Here is a 21,613-nt window from a genome sequence, read left to right on the forward strand (position 1 = left end):
CAGATTATCTTCCTACCACCATCCTACTGTCCCAATTTTTTTCTTATCCATTCCTGGATGGCAGAAATAAGTCAAACTCTTATCACTAGTAAGCTGGCTTAGCCCTAATTCTTCCTGGTTTTCATGCCTTGCTTACTTTGACATACATAGAAAAAAATAATAATAATGCTTATATTGTCCCATTTCAACAGTCCCAAACTTGCCAGATATAAGAATTCTTTATATGGTCAAGGCCTATTTTTCCCAACTTCACTTACTCCTAGTTTTCTATATATTTTAGCATCTCTTGTGCTCCGAGTTTTGAAAGTTAGATTTGTCAATACTGTCCACTGAGCAAATAGCCATGGAAATACGAATGTATCTTAACTGCTACCATGAAGAAAATAATGATAAATATTTTCAGAACACAAACATCCTTTTTACCTAGGTAAAAGGAAGACAAAACTGGGATGCCGATCTAATTGGAAAAATACCAAGTCAACGATCTTATGACAATTTACTTGAGATAATAAATGAACATTACATGTTGAGGAAAAAACCTCTCTGGGCCTATTTGAGTGCATTTGCCAGAAGAGCCCTAATGACATTTGTGACTTTGTTAGGTGACTTCAGATGACACCTCTTTGGTCAGGGAAAGCAGTCAATAAACCCTAGAGAATATAGGAAAGGCAGGCTCACTCACTGATCCTTTGACTGTTACATCTGCTTTTTGCAGAACATGGCCAATGAATGAGCAAGACATGCCCAAGACTCATCAGGATAAAAATTTAAGGACTTCCTTTTGAAGCCGAGAATCTCCTGCTCTTACAGTTATGGGGAGAGGCATAGGCCAATCAGTTTGGTCCCTGAAGAATTATTTGGAATTAATAATTTTGACATTTGTAACTGGAAAGGAAACTTAGGGAGAAAAGAATATTAATAATGGTGTATTTTGTGTGAAAAGGGGGCGAAGGGTGAGTAAAGCCTAAATTTAATAATGTTGTTTTAAGATTAATTCATAGAGTAGTGAAGCTAGCAGGCATCTTTGTGGACTGGAAGGAGCATGGATGTTGAAACTTAGACCTGGGTTAAAATCCCAGCCCTGCCACTTAGCTATGAAATTTTTCATTGGTATCTGAGTCCATTTAACCCCTAGTCTTCTCTACAAAATAAGGATAATGGTGTCATCTTGTAGAGTTGAGGCAAACATTAAATGATAGATGTAGAATGTCAGGCTCCACAACATATAAGGGTTATTTCTCCAGAATAGCTGAAACCATGGTATAATGAGAGGGTGATGACCACTGTTTGAGACAGATAAGCATGAATATGAGAAGACACCTTGATCAGAGAAAACAGTGGTTTCAATCTTGAAACTCAGATCAGAAGTTTTAGGGCACTTGCTGTGGAATTCAGATGACTTACAAAGAAGCTTCACCTCAAATGGGCAACCATTTGTAGAGTGTCCTGCCACAAAAAGCAGCAGAGATTTATGCATTTAACTAAAGATTACTAGATCTCTTGAACAACACTGTATAGGTCAACTCATTACATACAATACCACACTTACAAAAACATATCAACAGATTTACCAAAGAGTTGAGGCAATACTGAAGTACCATCAGAGTATGCTATATACTTCCACTGGTTAGTCCGAAGCATGTAGGTGGAAGCATTCACATTGCATCCATGGAATTCACTTAGAATCCAGGGTGGATGTAGGTTTCTGAATTCATGTTCATTCTTAAACGTTTCTGATGATAATGGCAACAACGAGTATCCACTCAGGTTCTGAGGCAGAGGAACTCCAGCAATATCTATGTAACAAAATAACACAATATTTTAAAATAACTTATTCTTTTATTAGTTGAAACATTCACATATGATATCATCAAAGGTTGCAGAGACAAAAGACCATATATGGATTTTGTAAATAGACTGCGTAGGTCTATTTGAAGTAAATGCTTACTTCACTACCCATGTGACCTTGGGCATATTAACCACTCCAAAACTCAATCTCCTCATTTGTAAAAGGGGAATAATAATCACACCCGTACTTCAAAGACTTATATTAGGTGTAAATGTGATACTTATGTAAAATTCTGAGAACAGTGCCTGATAGGAAATCCTCAACAGATATTATTTAATCAGTCATTTATTTCTGAATGATAAATGCTCACAGTTGCTTCTCACATTTGTTCTACCAGATATTAATAAGACCTATATGAAAAAGGGGCTTAGTAGTCATACATGTTTACAAACAAGGATTAAAATCAAATAGGTAAATTTTTTGTAGATGTAAATGTATTGCTGATGTATCTCATAAACCTTTAATAGTGGTATGCCATGTGTCTCAAAGTTATTTGATGACATAATATTTTACTCTCATGTAGCATCTTCAGGGGCTAGTATTTTGCAGAACATATGTTGGAAATCCTGGATTATACTGATTTAGGAAAAAAATAATTTATTTTTCCCTTATCAAATATAAATATATAAGGCATGAGAGATGTCTAATTTAAAAAGAAGTCTTTTTCGGGCATCTGGGTGGCTCAGTCAGTTGAGCGTCCGACTTTGGTTCAGGTCATGATCTCATAGTCGGTGAGTTTGAGCCCCATGTTGGGCTCTGTGCTGACAGCTCAGAGCCTGGAGCCTTCTTCAGATTCTGTGTCTCATTCTCTCTCTGCCCCTCCCTCACTCATGCTCTGTGTGTCTCTCTTTCTCTTAAGGTATTTGGAACTCAAACTGTCTTTTTCCTATAGAAAAATTACCATTAATTATGGCTGGGTACTTGGGACAGTTCCAAAATGATTTGTGCTTGCCTCTCCACCCCTTTTCTAGTTTCCATGTTCCATGGTTTTTAGGTATAATTAAATATATTCAATAAAAAATAGGAAGTAATTTATCAGCAATTCTAGGAGTTAAGCAAAATTGAATAGGAAAATTAACTTGACTGTAAGTATTTGAGGAAAAATAGGTTAATTAAAGGAGAATAAGGAAGTAGACAAAAACCTCTATAAATTTTCTGAAGGTGCATGTTTTACATATGACGTAATTTAAAAATCTGTATCCTCCATTTCCTTGGGAGGGGCATTTTATAAGTACCAATCTTCTGCCAACCAATCATAATTATGGATTTTTTTGAGGAAGAAAGAAAGAAAAAGAAAGAGAAAGAAAGATCAGAGATAACTGGTTAAAAACAAAAGGAACAAAGACATTAAAGAGGATGTGCATGAGACAAAGGAACAGCCTGAGATAAAACTCACTTGAGCTACAAGACAGTAGGCTACTACTGTGAGGTCTTACCATAAGGAACCCAAGTATTGAGGGAACAGGCTGGGTCAGGCTGGTCTGCATGGCAGCCGTTGGGAGGCAACAGAAGAGGACTTGGAAGATGATTGGAAAGCAAGGACCAATTGGCATATACCTAGGCCCATGAAGTCCCTGCATTCAGCATTTTAATAACCTTTGATACTTAGAAATACCTTGTTTCAGGGGTGCTTGGGTGGCTCAGTTGGTTGAGCGTCTGACTCTTGATTTCAGCTCAGGTCATGATCTCATGGTCGTGAGATCAAGCCCCACATTGGGTTCTGTGCTGACTGTGGAGCCTGCTTGGGATTCTCTCCCTCTCTCTCTCTCTCTCTCTGCCCCTCCGCTGATGCAAGCATGTGCGCGCGTGTGTGTGTGTGTGTCTGTGCGCACGCGTGCGTGCACATGCGCACGCTCTCGCTCTCTCTCAAATAAAGTTAAAAAAAAAAAAAGAAATACTTTATTTCAGATTTATTCCAGGCTGAATTCTCCTAAAGAAGCTCATAAGACTAAGAAAATTTACATGGGTCTCCTATGTTTATGAGAAGTCAGTAGTAAACTGAGATAAGAGTGCATTTAAATATTTTTTAAATTCATTCGATAAACTAGGTGCTATTCCAGGTGTAAGGAAGCAACAGAGGACAAAGCAGTTAGCTCTCCTGGAGCTTACCTTCTAACATGGTGAGACAAATAAACATGTCAGATGGTGCTAAGTGCAATGAAGAAGAAGAAGAAAGCAGAGGAAAGGAGACAGAGAAGGATGTCTAGTATGTGTTCAGGTGCTATTTTATATAGTGTGTTCAGGGAAGCCTCTCTGAGGAGGTGCCATTTAAACCCTGAGGAAGGGCTAGGCTGAGTCCTAAAGATATCTGGGGGTGGGGGTGGGGTGGGGGATGGGGGTGGTAGAGCAACCCCCGAGGGAATAGCATATGTATAGACCCTGAGGCAGGAACCTGCTTAGTTCATTCCCCAGACACCAAGGAGCCCTGAATGGCTGCAGCAGAGTCTAAGTGATGGATGAGATTGTAAAAGAGGAGTTAGGAGAGGGAAGATATGTTAGAATCTCAAGCGCAATAAGAGATTTTGAATTTTTACTCTGTGTGAAATGGGAAGCCAGTAGAGGATTCTGAGTAGAAGCATGACATGTCTGACGGTGACTACTACGTGGTGAAATGACTGAAGGTGGTATGAGCAGGAGGTAGGTAGGCATCGGGAAGCTACTGTAGGAGTCCAGGAAAGAGAGAATGGCAAATTATTTCCAATCTATTAGTAGTAGTATAATATACCTTTGTAAACTGGTGAAGAATAAAAGCCATATCAAATATCCACCGTATTTAATAAATACATATTTATTTACTTTTCTGTGCTTCAGGAAACTGGGTATTCACTTCTCATATATTAATGATTTCCTCAAAAGCACTTTAGTTTAAACTGCATTTCCAAAAGCTCTTTGATCTTTGCTTAAAACTATTTTTCGTAATTTTTTTTCTTCTAGCAAATCTGTCGTTCTAATTACATTTTAGTAAGTTTCATCTTTCTTGGTAGCGTAAGAAAGATTAAAAGTAACTGCAGGATTCTTAATAAAGTGCCTTAAAATTAAAATAATAAATAAATGGGGAAAAATGCAGACCTGGATGTATATATATAATGGTCTCCTGAAGAGAGATAAGATTATATTTCTTTTTTTTTTTTAAGTTTATTTATTTATTTTGAGAGAGAGAGAGCGAGCACACACACTTGAATGTAGGAGGGGCATAGAGAGGAGGAGAGAGAGAATCCCAAGCAGGCTCTGCACTGAGCATGGAGCTGGATGAGGGGCTCGATCCCATGACCATGAGATTATGACCTGAGCGGAAATCAAGAGTTGGATGTTTAACCAACTGAGCCACCCAGGCGACCCAATATATTTCTTCCTGACCATATGAGTAGATAAAGTTTTAGACTGGTATGGCAATGATGCCAACCGTGTACATTTTTGAGGGCATACCTAAGAATAAAAAATACTAATGATGATAATGTCTAACATCTAATTGTTTACAGTGTTCCAGTCATTGTTCTAAGCTATGCATTACCCACTATTATTTACATTTTATTGATAAGAAAACTGTAGACCACAGATGTTAAGTAACTTGCCCCAGGCCAACACTGAAGGAGGGATTTGAATTTAGGCAGTCTGACTCCAGGATCTCTGGATTCTTCAGGACTACAACACAAGTCTTACTTTACTGTAGTTATTCAACTTTGCAATATTTTTTAGGTAAAAAAAAAAAAAAAAAAAGCCTGTGTAGAATGCTTCTCCCAACCCTCCATTAAGATCTTGTAACAAGGACGGGTTTGCAGTTTGAATCCTTAGCAATTAAGTATTCTTTCAAACACAACCGCATTTTTATATAATTATATTTTCACAATCCAAAAAACATGGATTTATCTTTCATATGAGAGGAAGGCAGGTGTTTTACAAAAAAGATCAACTTTTAAAAGAAAAAAATTCACATGAAAATAAGTTTAAAGTTAAAACAATTTTAATTTACTTTCATTTCTAACTGAGCCAAAAGATGTTGGTACTAGGTTATTAGAGAAGAAAATATTGGGGGAGTAATTTTTAAAGAATAATCTCTGAAATGGTATCAACTTTAATAGTATAAAGACTTCTTGTCCATAAAAATGGCACTTTTCTGCCAGTATTAGAAAATGATAATGTGAGAGTATACCACAAAGCACCTACTAAGATAAACACACTAAGAATACCCACTTTATCATAAAATATCATTTTATAGAAAAGAAAAAACTCTTTTAAAGTAACTTTTATGTTTTTCCAAGTTTTAATTTAAATTCCAGCTAGTTAACATAGAGTGCAATATTAGTTTCAGGTGTAATTAAATACCTTTTAAAAACTATTTGTATATTCAGACTTTTTAATAAAAGCATTGTAGCCTATTAAATTTGAACAGCCTCTTCATAGTAAGGTAGGTTTATTAAAACAGGAAACCCAGCTGGTTTTTCCTATTCAATATCCTATTTGAGGTTTTTTGAATCACCAACTTTTATATGATATTTATGAGATCCAATAGACTGGAAGGGAAGAGGATGTCTGGCTTGAGGCTTTGATCTAAAAATTTAATCCCATACTCTGGGTGTAATTTAGATTCATGCAAGATAATACAGCTATGGTTAAGCTAATAAAGTGAGGGCTTTTCGAATTCTAAGAATAGATTGTCTTGTATCTATTGTAAACTCCTAATTGGTTAGCAGAATCACAAAATAAGAAGTGACTTGTAGATATGTTATTCCAATTTGTGTATATTATTTATTAAGCAGAGGTGAAATAGAATTTACTGTCCCCACAAATCTAATTTTTAAGTTAATTCTCACTGAGGTAGCTTTAAACTCTTCTAGCCCTGACCAATTTCATTTTAATTTTTTAAATTTTATTTTACTATTTTTTGATATTTATTTATTTTGGGAGAGAGAGCATCTACATGAGTGGAGGAGGGGCAGAGAGAGAGGGAGAGAGAGAATCCCAAGCAGGCTCTGTGCTGCCAGTGGAGCCCCCCGTGGGGCTTGATCCCATGACTGTGAGATCATGATCTGAGCTGAAACCAAGAGTCGATTGATTAACCAAGTGAACCACCCAGGTGCTCCGATAAATCTTTGTATATAGTTATAGGTTACTTTCTAAAATTGGAATTTTTAGGTCAAAAAGTATGCACATCTCTGAGTAATTTGGAACATAATGCCACATTGCCTCCAGAAAATCTGTGCCAGTTTATACTCCCAAAAGCAGAATAAGAGAAGGCCTATTTCCAAAATAAGATTTTCTAATTCTTTTTAAACTTTGCAAACTCTATATGTGAAAGAAAATTGATATCTTTTCGTTTTAATATTTTTCTACCAAGTTTTAATCTTTAAAGTATCTTGGCCATTTGTGTATCTTCTATTGTGAGTTGTTTGTTTATATCTTTTGGTCAATTTTTTAGTAGGGTATTTCTCTTTTTCCTATAGATTTGTAAGAGCTCTATAAATATTAACCTTTTATCATTTGTAAAAAGGTTAATCTTAGATAAATGCTAATGTTGCCATGTTGTTTCCTGGCTCCAACATAAGATTCTTCCTGTACATCTATGCATCATTCTCTTTCTACCTTATCTCTGGCTAACATCCAGTCCGTAGGATGTTTCAGTGTTTTATATAAAAAGACACATACACAGATATTCTCCTTCCTGTCTCAACCACATAAATGTAACTTTTCCCTTTTGATAATAAAAATATTTGTAATGACACATATTATAAACTGTGCTAAGCCTTAAGATGTTAATTTCCACTTTAGAATTAGACACTGATTTTTGCCTTCATTTCCTTTACTCTAGTTGGGCAGGTCTAATCAACACATGATCTAAATGCTGTTAATAAAATATATTCTGTAGGGAAATGTGATTCAGAAGGAGTCTATCACGAAGAATCAGTAAAAGATAAAAATAAGTATAAATCTACACAGAACAGTAAGTTTTAAAAAACTGTACTAACTGACAAATAGTAGGGAAAAAGCTTGCAATCAGAGAGAACTTACATAATTTCCAGAAGAGTAGGGAAGGAATGAATGCAAGGAGTTTCTGGGAATGTTTGGTTTTGGAAATGCTTATTGTCATGCAATACAAAGTAGCCAGGGATAGGCAGGTGTTCCTCTAAGTGGGTAATAAATTCCCTCATTCTAACCAAATTTATTTAGTGTTTTCTTATATAATCTGTTAGGTAAATACATTGTGAAATCTTGCAGATGACTTTTAACTTCTATGATGCATGAAATGGCAGGTAGTAATAATGGTGTATCAAAAATTATAAAGTAGAAAATTTGTGCTGTAGGCAAATGTAAAAGAATGTTTAAAGAAAATTGAATTAAGCAAAGCATATTAACCAACTAATATATTGGATGATAGAGTGACTAAGCATAGATTAAGACTCACTGCAGATAGTTTCCTATGCTTAATGGTCTATTGAACTGCTAGAGTCCAAAAGACAAACAAAATGTCAAATATCACTATGAAACATGTTGAGGGAACACTGATAACGAATCATCCCAACCTTTCATAATCATTTGGACTTTTGATCACTGTACTTCAGGAAAACAGAGAAGGCAAATTTGGAAGTGGGGTGGGGAGACCTCTGCAGGAGAGAAAACTAGATGAGGAAACTATAAAGATGTCACCATCAAGAAGCACATATTCACAAAACTATAAAGATGATAAAAAGACAGACACAAATATACATAATCATACATACATTTCTTGTCAAAACAGAAATGAGCAAGTAATAAGGGTTGCCTGAAAACTGATAGAGCAAGAAAGTGGCAGAGATATGACTAAGTGTGATAATTGCTTTGGGATAAAGGGGAGCCAGCAAATGACAACTAAGAAACTGAAGAGATTAAAAATATCACCAGACAAAGGGACAACAAAGAAGGGTGTTCAGATACAAGAAGTGATGTGAAATAAAAGAGAAAAGAAAACGATGAAAACAACTGTAAAGAAATTTAAGACCCTGGAGTAGCGTTTACTTAAATGAAGGGAAATACTCTGTACCAGAAGGAAGGAGAAAAAAAGAACTTTTCTTCTGTCTTTGCTTTTCAGATATATGTTTCTTTCACATTTTGATATATACATATTAAACATATGTTGTGTTATCTTTTTCTTTCACCAAAATCTATTTATAAATAGATGGTACTTTTTGCAATTGATGGTGCCTTAGAACAGAAGAATTTCAGTATTTAAATGTTATTTAATTTAACGTACTCTGCTAAATTAGAAGAGACTAACAGTTCTATATAATTTCCTCTGAATTTGATGATGGTGTTGTTCTGTTATCTTCACAAAAACTGTTAACTACCTCTATTCAAATGTTGCTGTTCTTGACCTATCATTATGCTTATAGACATTAAGAAGCTAGTAAAGCACATAGCACAGAACAATCTAAAGATTCTGAGGAGAAATATGTGCATACATTAGAATTAAGAGACTTTTCTATAATACTGAACAAAATTAGTAGTTTCAAAGTGGATGGAATAATCCAGAAGGGAAATGCTTATACTTTTGAGAGGTAGTGGTAGAGAATCAAATGATACACAAATCATATCTAAAAGTTATGAACCTGAATATCTTTGGTGCCTACTGTATAGTCATGTCCTGATTGTGAATCTTTTGAAGGGAAAAATAACTGTAGAGTATGAAGGTTACAGGATCCTGAGGAGTATTATCCTCATTTTTCAGATGTGGATTTGACTCACTTAAAATTGCTCAAGGTTATGAACAAGTCAGCAAAGCCTGTATTTTTGCTTAATCATTTTCCAATATCATTACAAATAAATATTTACAGAATTGTGTTACTTACCAAGCATAGTAGGGTAAATATCCACAAGAGAAACCACATTTGATACTTGTAGGTTGGCCTTAATTCTTGGTCCCATTATCAACAGTGGAACATGAGCACTAGCTTCATACATACTCATTTTATAAAACTGACGATGTTCCATGGCCAGTTCTCCATGGTCTGAGGTGTATATGACAATGGTTTTCTGAAGAAGGTCTAACTGGTGAAGAGCTAAAATAATTTCTCCTACAATACAAATCAAGTCTTAATTAGCTTTTAGTTTGTGTCTTATCACAATAAGTTTATAACAACCCTAACTTGCAGGAAGGAGTTTGTTAGGATAACTCTTAACATCTGAGTGTCATCTAGTAAGTTATGCCAAGTTTCATGTTCCTGCTCCTCAGCTGACAGACTAGAGAGAGGAAGGAGAAAATATAGAACCAATAGAATAAGATTCTTTATCTGGAGATTATGCTGGCTTGCTTTCTATGTTTCTGTCAGAGATTGGGCAATTTTTTCCCTCTTAGTGACTTGAATGAAAAAAGAGAAACAACTCTAGATGTCAGCACTGCACATGTCTCAGACAATGAAAGGACTGATATTACCGCCACTCTGCAATTTCTGCCCAGTGGAAAATCAGAACTCCCTGCTACCCTTTCTCGAAATCCCCAATTTGCAGGTCAGACTTAGCATATTCTTGGATAGGGAATAACTGGACAGTAAAATTCCTATGACTAGTCCCTGTCTATTAGTGTCCTCTTAATCATAGATCACTGTTTTTTGAGAGAGAGAGAGAGAGAGAGAGAGAGAGAGAGAGAGAGAGAGAGAATATCCCACAAGGGGCAGAGGAAGGGAGGGGGAGAAAGAGAAAAAGAGAAAGAGAGAAAGAGAAAGAGAGAGAAAGAAAGAGAAAGAGAAGCAGGGCTCAAGCTCACCGGATGTGGGACTCAAACTCAACGAACCACGAAATCATGACCTGAACCAAAGTCAGATGCTTAACCGACTGAGCCACCCAGGTGCCCCCTCTCCTCTTCATTGTAATTAAGAGAATCCCAGTAAGGCATAGTCCAGGGAGGAATCCTCCTTCTTTTGACAGTTCCTGAATCTGGCCTACAGGGGTCTGTATTATTAAAAACAAAATCCACAGGTGATTTTGAAGTCCAGTCAGAACTGAGACCCACTGCTCTATGGAGTTATTTACCGAATACAGACCATCAGGATCTTTCAACTGGACAACTGTAATGGCTTCCTAATTGGTCTCCTTTGCCCCCATCCCCCTGCCCCCCACCTTGTACCACTCTGGTGGCTATCTTTCTAAAATATCTGATCATGTCACACCTCACCTTAAAACTTTTTCAAAACTTTCCATTGTGTAATTCCCGAGCAAGCTCAGCACCTTCAGCTACCCCTAAGCCTTTACCTTTTATAGTCCTAAATTACTTAGAATTCCCTGAACTAATAATAATTAGTTAAGACTTTCTTGCATACACTCTGCCTTTATCTGTGTTGAATGCCTTTTCTCCTGCCAGCTACTTGGCAGATTCCCATTCTTCTTTTATGACCTAATTCAAGTATTATCTTCCTGGTGAAACATTCCCTGCTCCTCCAGGTAGACTGAATTGCTCTCCTCCAAGGCCCCAACAACTTGTATATAACTGTAGTTACAACAACAGGTTATAAATGATGTTTATCCTCATTCAGTAAATGTTTCCTGAGTTCTTACTATGTGCCAGGCATCATGGATACAAAGCTAGGCATGGATGTTGCAATTCTGAATAAGACTGAAGTCACGGCCCTCATGAGGCTCTCATTGTTCAAGGGAAGCAGATGTAAACAAGTAAATAAACTTAATAATTAAAGATTATATAAACAATCAGGATGCTAAGGTATAGAATAAGCAGGATGGTGGGGCTGGTATACTAACATATGGTGGTGGGGAAGACATCCCTGAGGAGGTGATACTTGAACTGAGAACTTAAGACTGAGAATAGCCAGCCATGTAAAAAACAAATGGAGGGGCACCTGGGTGGCTCAGTCGGTTAAGCATCCAACTTTGGCTTAGGTCATGATCTTGAGGTTCGTGAATTTGAGCCCCACATTGGGCTCTGTGCTGACAGCTCAGCACCTGGAGCCTGCTTTGGATTCTGTGTCTCCTCTCTCTCTGCCCCCTCCCCTGCTCATGTTCTGTCTCTCTGTCTCAAAAATAAATAAACATTAAAAAAAAGATTTTTTTTTTTTTAAAACAAATGGAAAAGCATTCCAGGCAGAGGTGAAAAGCAAATATAAAGGCCCTGAGGTGGAAAAAAAGCTTAGTGTTTTTTGTTTTAAGTTTATTTATTTATTTTGAGAGAGAAAGTATGAGCACATGTGGGGGAGGGGCAGAGAGAGAGGAAGAGAGAGAATCTCAAGTAGGCTCCGAGCTGTCAGGGCAGGGCCTGACACAGGGCTGGAACTCACAAACTGTGAGATAATGACCTGAACCGAAATCAGGAGTCGGTGGCTTAACTGACTGAGCCACCCAGGTGTCCCAAGAGCTTAGTGTTTTTTGTGGATTTAACAAGATACACCATATTCCATAAACTTTGTAACTAGAAGTGAGCTGCTGCTGCATTTTTTTTCTCTGAAGAGACTTCAAGAGGTATTCCCACACTCCCTGCAGCAACATTATATATATAAAGTATTTCACCTTAGTAGATACAGATGAATGGATAGCTGCAACCTTTAAGAAGCAATTTCCAGGGTGCAAATGGGTCAATATTCACAAACATCAGAAAATGTGAGGATGAAAGAAATTTACTTAAAATCTCATTTACATTTAAGATTGAGTACTTGGAAGATCCTTAGGACTTTTAAATCATATTATACTCACTATATATAAATAATTTACCCATATCTTTTTTGCTTTCTGTTTTATACTTTTCTATTTTTGCCCAATGAATGCTTTTTAAGAAACAGCCACTCCTTCACTCTCAAAGTATACTTTGTACAGAAGAGGTGCTTCCCACATTTCACTAAAGCAATTCTGCTCCACTCCACAGTATAGCAAAATATGAAAAATAACTTGTTAGAAAAATAATTTTTTTTTTTAAACCAAGGGTTCTCCAATCTAAATTAGAAATGGCCATCAAGTAACTCTACAAATGAGTAGACAAAACACTTTCTTGATAGGCATCTTATGGAACCAGGTAGGGTCTTGAGATGAGCTAGGGAAGGAAACTCCATATGATTCTGGACCAGAATACACTGATGGGAAACTGATGTCAGGTTTAGTTAAACCTTGCTCTAAAGGGCCTGGGAAGAATGGTTTTGTTTTGAAGTTATTACAAGCTTGGGAGAAGTCACAAGAATCTGTGACTAAACACTTAGGGCCACTTAGAACCTAAGCTGTCTTACAATTACCTGTCACATGGGTCCCTCTGTTCGGTTAAACACTGATTCCTGTTTAAAGCAGGTAAAAAGTTTTGTTTCAAGCAGATACTAGCCTTGTATGCTCCTATCTTTATGAAAAAATCTGAGCATTTCTTAATTTATGAATAATCAAGATAGAAAAGGCTTTTTATTCCACAATTAATAATGCACATTATCCAATTTTTATATGTGCCAAGATTTTTATAATTTTAAGTTTTTAGCATCTAAGCAACTGTTATAAAACACTGTCTAAGTTCATACAAGTCACCAACCAGCATGATCACAATTTATTGGAAAAATATTATACATTTTCTTCATTTAATTGCTTATTAAATATACCACCTACCAAGCATGGCATCTGTCTCGGCACACATAGCATAATAAAAGGCCCTAATATTCTTAATTTCTTTTTCTGTAAACTTTCCAGTGCAGTTTTTTGTATAAGAAGAGTAATAATCTACAGGGTGCATTTCAGACAGAGGCAACCATTTGGGGATTTTGATGGCATCATAAGATACCTAAAAAGGAGAGAAAAACAAGGTAGTAAATATTCTTCTCCTCCAACAAGTATGTATGGTGAACTAGACTGAGTTAATTACTTAGGATAGTAGAAGAGAATACTTATGAGTTATGTAAAAGTAAATCAAATACATAATTAGGAACAAATTGTTAATATTCATAGTAACAACAAAAGGTGTATACTAATACTTGCATATATAGTGAGACAGTTATAAAAATTATTTTATAATTATACATGACAATAATAAACATGAGCTATATTAGGCATTATTCTAGCCCAGAAAAAGTATTCAAGCTTTTTAACATAGTGTGTGATCAACTCAAAATTCCAGAATCAGCAACCTGAGAATCTAGATCATTTTCCCAGCAGTTCACTAGAAAAATGCAAATATCGAGTGAGAGAGCCAAATGTTTGCTAAAAACAAATACAACTTTTTAATACATATAAATGCTTACAGTTTTGGTGAAAAGATAGACCTAAGTCATACATTTCTTTTTTTAGTCATGTAACTAAAAAATCTCAAATTTCTACTTGCAATTTACTTAAAAGTTATTTGATTCAGTTCATTAGGCTAGTACTAATTCTAGACAAAATTTTCAAGATAGAGCTAGATACAAGTTTTTCAGAAGACATAAAGTATCTAAAAATTTTACATTGTTTCCTTTGAAACAGGGTTCACTAAACATTCCTTTTTTTTTTTTTTTTTTAAAGATTTTAGTTTTAAGTAATCTCTACACCCAATGTGGGACTTGAACTTACAATACCAAGATCAAGAGTCACATGCTCTACTGACTGAGCCAGCCAGGTGCCCCTAGCATTTTTGATTAGAGATTTTGTTTTTGTTTTTTAATTTTAGAGAGTGAGAGCCAGGAGGGGCAGAGGGACAGACAGAATCTTAAGCAGGCTCCATGCTCAGTGCAAAGCCTGACATGAGGCTTGATCCTGTGAGCCTGGGATCATGACCTACGCCAAAATCAAGAGTCGGACTCTTAACTGACTAAGCCACCCAGGTACCCCCTGATTAGGTACGAACTTAAATTTAACTTGACACGTTTCATAACACAGGTAGTCCTCATTTGCATGGTTCAGATGTGTATGGATTTCAGTTACCACAGTTTAAGGAACACCAGTCCCTCAACAACACAGTTTAAATTTTAGTTACCAAAGTACATTAACTGTAATTATACTGAATAAAGCACAAAATTTCACAAATACTGCTAGCTCTTCAGTCTACAAATCACTATGTAAATTACAGATGTGTATCAAGTCAGTGACTAATCAGGTCATTTTTAAAAGCGTCTGTCAGTGATTGGTCACTGCATATCTTTTCTTCAGTTATGTACCCTCAGCAAAGTGTATCCTTGTGCTGCCTCCTTGCCTCCCAGCGATAAATCCACGTGACGTTTTACAAAAATGGATAATCAAAAGAGGGGACTTACCAAAAAAGATAAATGTAGAGTAAAAAAAACAAAAATGAAAAAGTGGTAACACTAGACGTGAGATTTGAATCAAACATTAGAGTTATAGAAAAAGTAGCCAATCTGAGAATGCTGACACTGCTGCCATTTGATACACTCTAGCTGTGCAGCCAGAGGAGCTTGGCCAAGACACACTCGTGGATATAAAGGAGGAAGGCCGTTGCAAAAAAGGATGAGCGTGTCCTAGGGAAAGTGACACTAGCAAAAATCTGTACCTTAAAGGAACTCTCAGAAATTTATCATGACATTGAAAGTGCAAAGGGTAAAATGTTGGAAGGTGATCCATGTTTAGAAAGGAATATGACAATCTGCCAAGACGTAGAGCTGCTTGCTCCATGTCTTCTTATACAATGAGCAGGCAAGCACTGTTCAAACCCTGATTTGTTTTTTCTTTTTACAAAGACACAAAATACTTTAATTCTCAGTTTCTAGTGTTTTTAGTTATTAAACATTAGTGCATTAAACATTAGTGTCACTGTTTTTTTTTTTTTTTTTCCATTTCCCCATATATTTAACCCAGAAGAAGAGAGGTTTAATGTTTTGACAAATGTATTTAGGAGTCCTAGAAAAATAGTCATTTTCTCAGTTGATTATTGAGATCTCTTTGTACAGTTTCAGCTTGCATGGTCACTTTTACCACCCTGACCTGTGGCAGGTGAGGACTGCCTGCACTCTTAGGACAGTATCTTTTAGTTTCTCTCTCTCTCTCTTTTTAATGTTTATTTTTATTTTTGAGAAAGACAGAGACAGAGACAGAGCGTGAATGGGGGAAGGGCAGAGAGAAAGAGGGAGACACAGAATCTGAAGCAAGCTCCAGGCTCCCAGCTGTCAGCACAGGGCCTGACTGGGGCTCAAACTCATGCACTGCAAGATTGTGACCTGAGCAGAAGTCAGACGCTTAACCTACTGAGCCACCCAGATGCCCCTAGTTTCTCTTTTTATAGATAAATTATATGCAAATGTGATCAACTCAGAAGTAGTTTCCTGAGTTTTAATATTTATTTCTGTAAAATTGTCCCTTTGGTTTTTGTGAACCAATTATTGGTCAAGTTTGATTTACTAAGGTAAACAATTTTTAAATTTTTCTTTAAAAGTGATAATAAAAAAAAACCCTGGGCAGGTACCAATAACATACAGCTTCTAATGTTAACTTGTACTTTTGAGCACACAATAGTGTACTTACCTTTTTAAGCCAGTAAAGAGATGTGTGAAATGTTGAAGATCCAAAATTTTCTCCTGACGATGGTGAAGGATATGGATGTGGTAAATTTAATCCCAAGTATAGAACAAATGGTTGAGTGTAATTACTTGCTTCCTTTCTTAACCAATTTACTGCTCTGTCTGTATTCTTCCAGTCTTCTTCCATTATTCTGACTTTAGTCTTTTTAGGGATAAGATTAACCATAGGCCTGCCTTCTTGTCTGAGTAAGAAAGCAACATCTCTTGTCCATGCTTCAACACGATTGCTGAAGAGGTCAAAAGACAGGTGTGTTAGAAGGTACTAAAAAAGATTTTAAAAAACTGACTAAACATAAATATAAGAAATCAATATGGAAAACAACTTTTAGACTCAGTCATGTAAAGAATCAGGCTCACTACACTAGATCTCATTAAGAGGGTTACTGAGGCTTGCAAATACAAAAACCAGGAAAAAAAATGACAAAACGCAAATATTCACCCGTGTGTTCTTTAAACTAAGATAGATTATTTAGAAGGGTTACTTTTTCTTTTTTTTTTTCATTTTAAGTGTACAATTGACTTTTAGTAGATTTGCAAAGTTATGCAACCATCACAACAATCCAAATTTTTTTTTTTTTTTTTTTTTTTTAGTGTTTATTTATTTTTGAGGCAGAGAGAGACAGAGCATGAGTGGGGAACAGGCAGAGAGACAGAAAGAGACACAGAATGCAAAGCAGGCTCCAGTCTTTGAGCTGTCAGCACAGAGCCTGATGCCGGCCTTGAACTCACGAACCCATAATACCAAGACCTGAGCTGAAGTTGATGCTTAACCGACTGAGCCACCCAGGTGCCCCACAACAATCCAATTTTTTAAAGTAATTTCTATGCCAAATGTGGGGCTTGAATTCACAACCCTAGATCAAGAGTCACATGCTGTACTGACCTAGCCAGCCAGGCACGCAAACAATAATTTTAGAACATTTCCATCAGCTCCCAAGCAATTTTTGCTTTACTTGAAGTAACTCCTCATTTTCAACCCCAGCCCCAAAGTCTCCAAAGCCCATCATCAGCCCAGTTGTTTCATCTCTGACCTTAACCAGGATAACCTTATTGCACAGCTCCAGGGGATAACATTCACTTGTAGAAGGGTTACTTTTTCATGTAAGATATTTAGTAAAATAAAAAATGTTTCAAGTTCCTAATATCTCTCCTAAATTTTCTAGCATTTTGTTTTTTTTTCTGTCAGAAGAAGAGAGGATTTTATTTTTATTTTTGTTCCAGTGTAGTTAACATAAAGTTTTGTTTCAGGTGTATAATATAGTGATTCAACATTTCCATATATAACTCAGTGCTCATCAAGATCAGTGTACTCTTTAATCCCCTTCACCCATTTCACCCATCTCCCTACCCACCTCCCCTCTGGTAACTGTGTGCTTGTTCTCTATAGTTAACAGTCTGCTTTTTTGTTTCTTTCTCTCTCTCTTTTTTTTCCCTTTGTTGATTTGTTTTTTAAATTCCACATATGGGTGAAATCATAGGCTATTTGTCTTTTTCTGATGGGCTTATCTTGCTTAGCATTATACTCTCTAGCTCCATCCATGTTGTTGCAAATGGCAAGATTTCATTCCTTTCTGTGGCTGAATAATATTCCATTGTATATATATATACCACTTCCTTTTTATCCATTCATCTATCAATGGACACTTAGGTTGTTTCCATAATTTCACTATTGTAAAGCTTCAATAAACATAGGAGTACATGTTTCCCTTTGAATTAGCTTTTTGGTTTTTGGGTAAATACTCAGTAGTGTGATTACTAAATCATATGGTGGTTCCATTTTTAACTTTTTGAACCTCTACACTGCCTTCCACAGAGGCTACACCAGTTTGCATTCCTACCAACAGTGCACCAGGTTTCCTATTTCTCCACATCCTCACCAACACTTGTTTCTTGTGTTTTGTTTTAGCCATTCTGACAGGTGTAAGGTGGTATCTCATTATGGTTTTGATTTGCGTTTCCCTGATGATGAGTGATGATGAGCATCTTTTCATGCGTCTGTTTGGCCAACTGGATGTCTTCTTTGGAGAAATGGATACTAGAAATGGATACTAACCCACAGATTTTGGATATGTCATTTGCAAATATCTTCTCCCATTGAGTAGTTTGTTTTTGTTGGTTGTTCTTTTGCTGTGAGAAGCTGTTTATTTTGATGCAGTACCAATAGTTTATTTTTGCTTTTGTTTCTCTTGTCTCAGGAGACATATCTAGAAAGATGTTCTTATGGCAATGTCAGAGATATTATTGCCTGTGCGGTCTTCCAGGATTTTTATGGTTTTAGGTCTCACATTTAGATCTTTGATCCATTTTGGGTTTATTTTTGTGTATGATGTAACAAATTGGTCCAGTATTATTCTTGTGCATGTAGCTGTCCATTTTTCCCAGCACCATTTGTCAAAGAGACTGCCTTTTTCTTATTGCATATTCTTGCATCCTTTATCAAAGATTGTGGGTCTATTTCTGGGCTTTCTATTCTGTTGATCTATGTGTCTATTTTTGTGCCAGTACCATATTATTTTGATTACTACAGCTTTGTAATGTAACGTAAGTCTGCAATTATGATACCTCCAGTTTTGTTTTTCTTTTCCAAGATGCTTTGGCTATTCAGGGTCTTTTGTGGTTCCATACAAATTTTTTGATAGTTCTAGCTCTGTGAAAAATGCTGTTGGTATTTTGATAGGGATTGTATTAAATCTGTATACTGCTTTGGGTAGTACAGATATTTTAATAATATCTGTGGTTTCAATCCATGAGCATGGAATGTCATCCCATTTCTTTCACCATTGTCACCTTCAATTTCTTTCATCAGTGTTTTATAGTTTTTGGAATATAGGTCTTTCACCTCTTCAGTTACATTTATTCCTAGGAATTTTATTATTTTTGGTGCAACTGTAAATGGGATTGTTTTCTTAATTTCTCTTTTCCTGCTTTATTATTAGTGTATAGAAATACAATGGATTTCTGTACAGTGATTTTGTACCCTGCAACCTTACTGAATTCATTTATCAGTTCTAGTAGTTTTTTGGTGGAGTCTTTGGAGTTTTCTATATATAGTACCATGTCATCTGCAAATAGTGAAAATTTTTCTTCTTCTTTACCAATTTGGATGCCTTTTATTCCTTTCTTTTTTTTCTGGCTGCTGGGGCTAGAACTTCCAGTACTAAGTTAAGTAACAATGGTGAGAGTGGATATCCCTGTCTTGTTCCTGACCATAAAGGAAAAACTCTTAGTTTTTCACCATTAAGTATGATGTTTGCTGTGGGTTTTTCACATAAGGCATTTATTATGTTGAAGTAAATAAATAATAAAGTAAATTTTTTTTTTTACTTTACAAGTAAAAGTACTTTACTTTACAAGTACTTTACTTTACAAAAAAATGAAGTAAATAAAGTTTAAATCTACTTTGTTGAAGGTTTTTAAAATAATGAATGGATGCCATACTTTGTTATGTGCTTTTTCTGCATCTACTAAAAATGATCACGTGGCTTTTGTCCTTTCTCCTATTGGTGTGATGTATCATGTTGACTGATTTGCAAATATTGAACCATCCTTGCATTCCATGAATAAATCTCAGTTGATTGTGGTGAATTATTTTTTAAAATGTATTGTTGGATTTGGTTTGCTAATTTTTTTGTTGAGGATTTTTGCATCTATATTAATCAGAGATATTGGCCTGTAGTTTGTTGTTGTTGTTGTTGTTGTTGTTGTGCCTTTATATGGTTTTGGTTATCAGGGTAATGCTGGCCTCATAGAATTAATTTGGAAATTTTACTTCCACTTCTATTTGTTGGAAAAAGTTTGAGAATTGTTATTAACTCTTTAAATGTTCAGTAGAATTCACCTATGAAGATGTCTGGTCCTAGACTTTTGTTTGTTGGGAGGTTTTTTGTTTGTTTGTTTGTTTGATTCAATTTCATTGCTGGTAATTGGTTTGTTCAAATTTTCTATTTCCTCTGGTTTCAGTTTTAATGTGTGTTTCTAGAAATTTATCCATTTCTTCTAGGTTGCCCAGTTTTTTGGCATGTAATTTTTCAAAATATTCTCTGATAGTCCTTTGTATTTGTGTGACGTTGGTTGTTAATTCTCATCTTTTGTTTCTGATTTTGTTTATTTGAGTCCTCTCCCTCTCTCTCTCTTTTCTTTTTTGATGAGTGTGGCTAGAGGTTTATCAATTTTGTTGATGTTATCAAAGGGCCAGCTCCTGGTTTCATTGATCTATTCTATTGTTTTTTTAGTTTCTATATCATTTATTTCTGTTCTAATCTTTTTTTTTTTTTTTTTTAACGTTTATTTTTGAGACAGAGAGAGACAGAGCATGAACAGGGGAGGGGCAGAGAGAGAGGGAGACGCAGAATCTGAAGCAGACTCCAGGCTCTGAGCTGTCAGCACAGAGCCCAACATGGGGCTCAAACCGCTAGATCATGACCTGAGCCAAAGTGGGACACCCAACCGACACCCACCCAGGAGTCCCTCATCTAGTGTATTTTTAATTGGAATTATTTTGTTCTTTATTTCTGATTCTTTTTTTTTTATGTTTATTTTTGAGATAGAGAGCATGTAAGTGCACATGTGCACATGAGTCAGGGAGGGGCAGAGAGGGAGACAGAAGATCCAAAGTGGCTCTGCATTGACAGCAGCAAACTTGATACAAGGCTTGAACTCATAAACCGTGAGATGATGACATAAGCCGAAGTTGGATGCTCAAGTGACTGAGCCACCCAGGTGCCCCATGATTTGTTATTTTTTTTTTTTTATCATTTTGAATTTTTTAATGGTCTCACTGATGTCCTCTACTCTTTTCTCAAGTCCAGTGAGTATCTTTATGATCATTACCTTAAATTCTCCATCAGGTGTAATACTTGGCTCTGTTTCACTTAGGTTTCTTGTTTCTCTTGCTGTGATTTTTGTCCTTTTCTTTCATTTGGTACATATTCCTCTGTCTCCTCATTTTGCCTAACTCTCTGTCTGTTTCTCTTTGTTAGGAAAGTCAGCTATGTCTCTTGCTCTTAAAAGTAGTGGTTGGGGTGTGCACTTTTAACAAGATGGTTCTGGATCTCTTCCACAGGGTATTTACGGCTGATCCCAGAGACCCTGAAGGGCTGTCGGGGGGGTCCACGAGGTCAAAACTACTGCCATAACAGTAAGATGTTATTTGCTTTTTTCACATTCAATCTCACATGAGTGGACAAAGGGACACAAAATTATCATGTTTCTGATAAAGGCATTCACAATATGTTATAACTTGTCCATCCTCTACCTGAGGTCTAGTTCTTTATATCCTCACTACTCCAAAGTGGTCTATGGACCAACAGCATCAGCATCA

General features: G+C 36.2%; 2 protein-coding genes across 4 annotated transcripts in view; one reads left to right on the forward strand and one right to left on the reverse strand.

Moving 5' to 3' along the window:
* The window catches only part of SKIC3 (SKI3 subunit of superkiller complex), a 162,649-nt gene that overhangs the window by 33,434 nt on the left and 107,602 nt on the right, over window positions 1-21,613 (forward strand). The window lies entirely within an intron of this gene.
* The window catches only part of ARSK (arylsulfatase family member K), a 42,546-nt gene that overhangs the window by 1,069 nt on the left and 19,864 nt on the right, over window positions 1-21,613 (reverse strand). For both annotated transcript variants that reach the window (XM_019428825.2, XM_019428826.2), the window contains exons 4-7: window positions 16,238-16,520; window positions 13,403-13,574; window positions 9,670-9,894; window positions 1,572-1,796 (exon numbers count right to left, since the gene is read on the reverse strand). In XM_019428825.2, coding sequence (XP_019284370.2) covers window positions 1,572-1,796; window positions 9,670-9,894; window positions 13,403-13,574; window positions 16,238-16,520 — 905 coding nt within the window. The remainder of the gene's footprint in view (window positions 1-1,571; window positions 1,797-9,669; window positions 9,895-13,402; window positions 13,575-16,237; window positions 16,521-21,613) is intronic.

This window comes from Panthera pardus, unplaced genomic scaffold, assembly GCF_024362965.1.
Source record: "Panthera pardus isolate Hobbes unplaced genomic scaffold, ASM2436296v1 HiC_scaffold_2, whole genome shotgun sequence".
In the NCBI taxonomy this organism is placed as follows: Eukaryota; Metazoa; Chordata; class Mammalia; order Carnivora; family Felidae; genus Panthera; species Panthera pardus.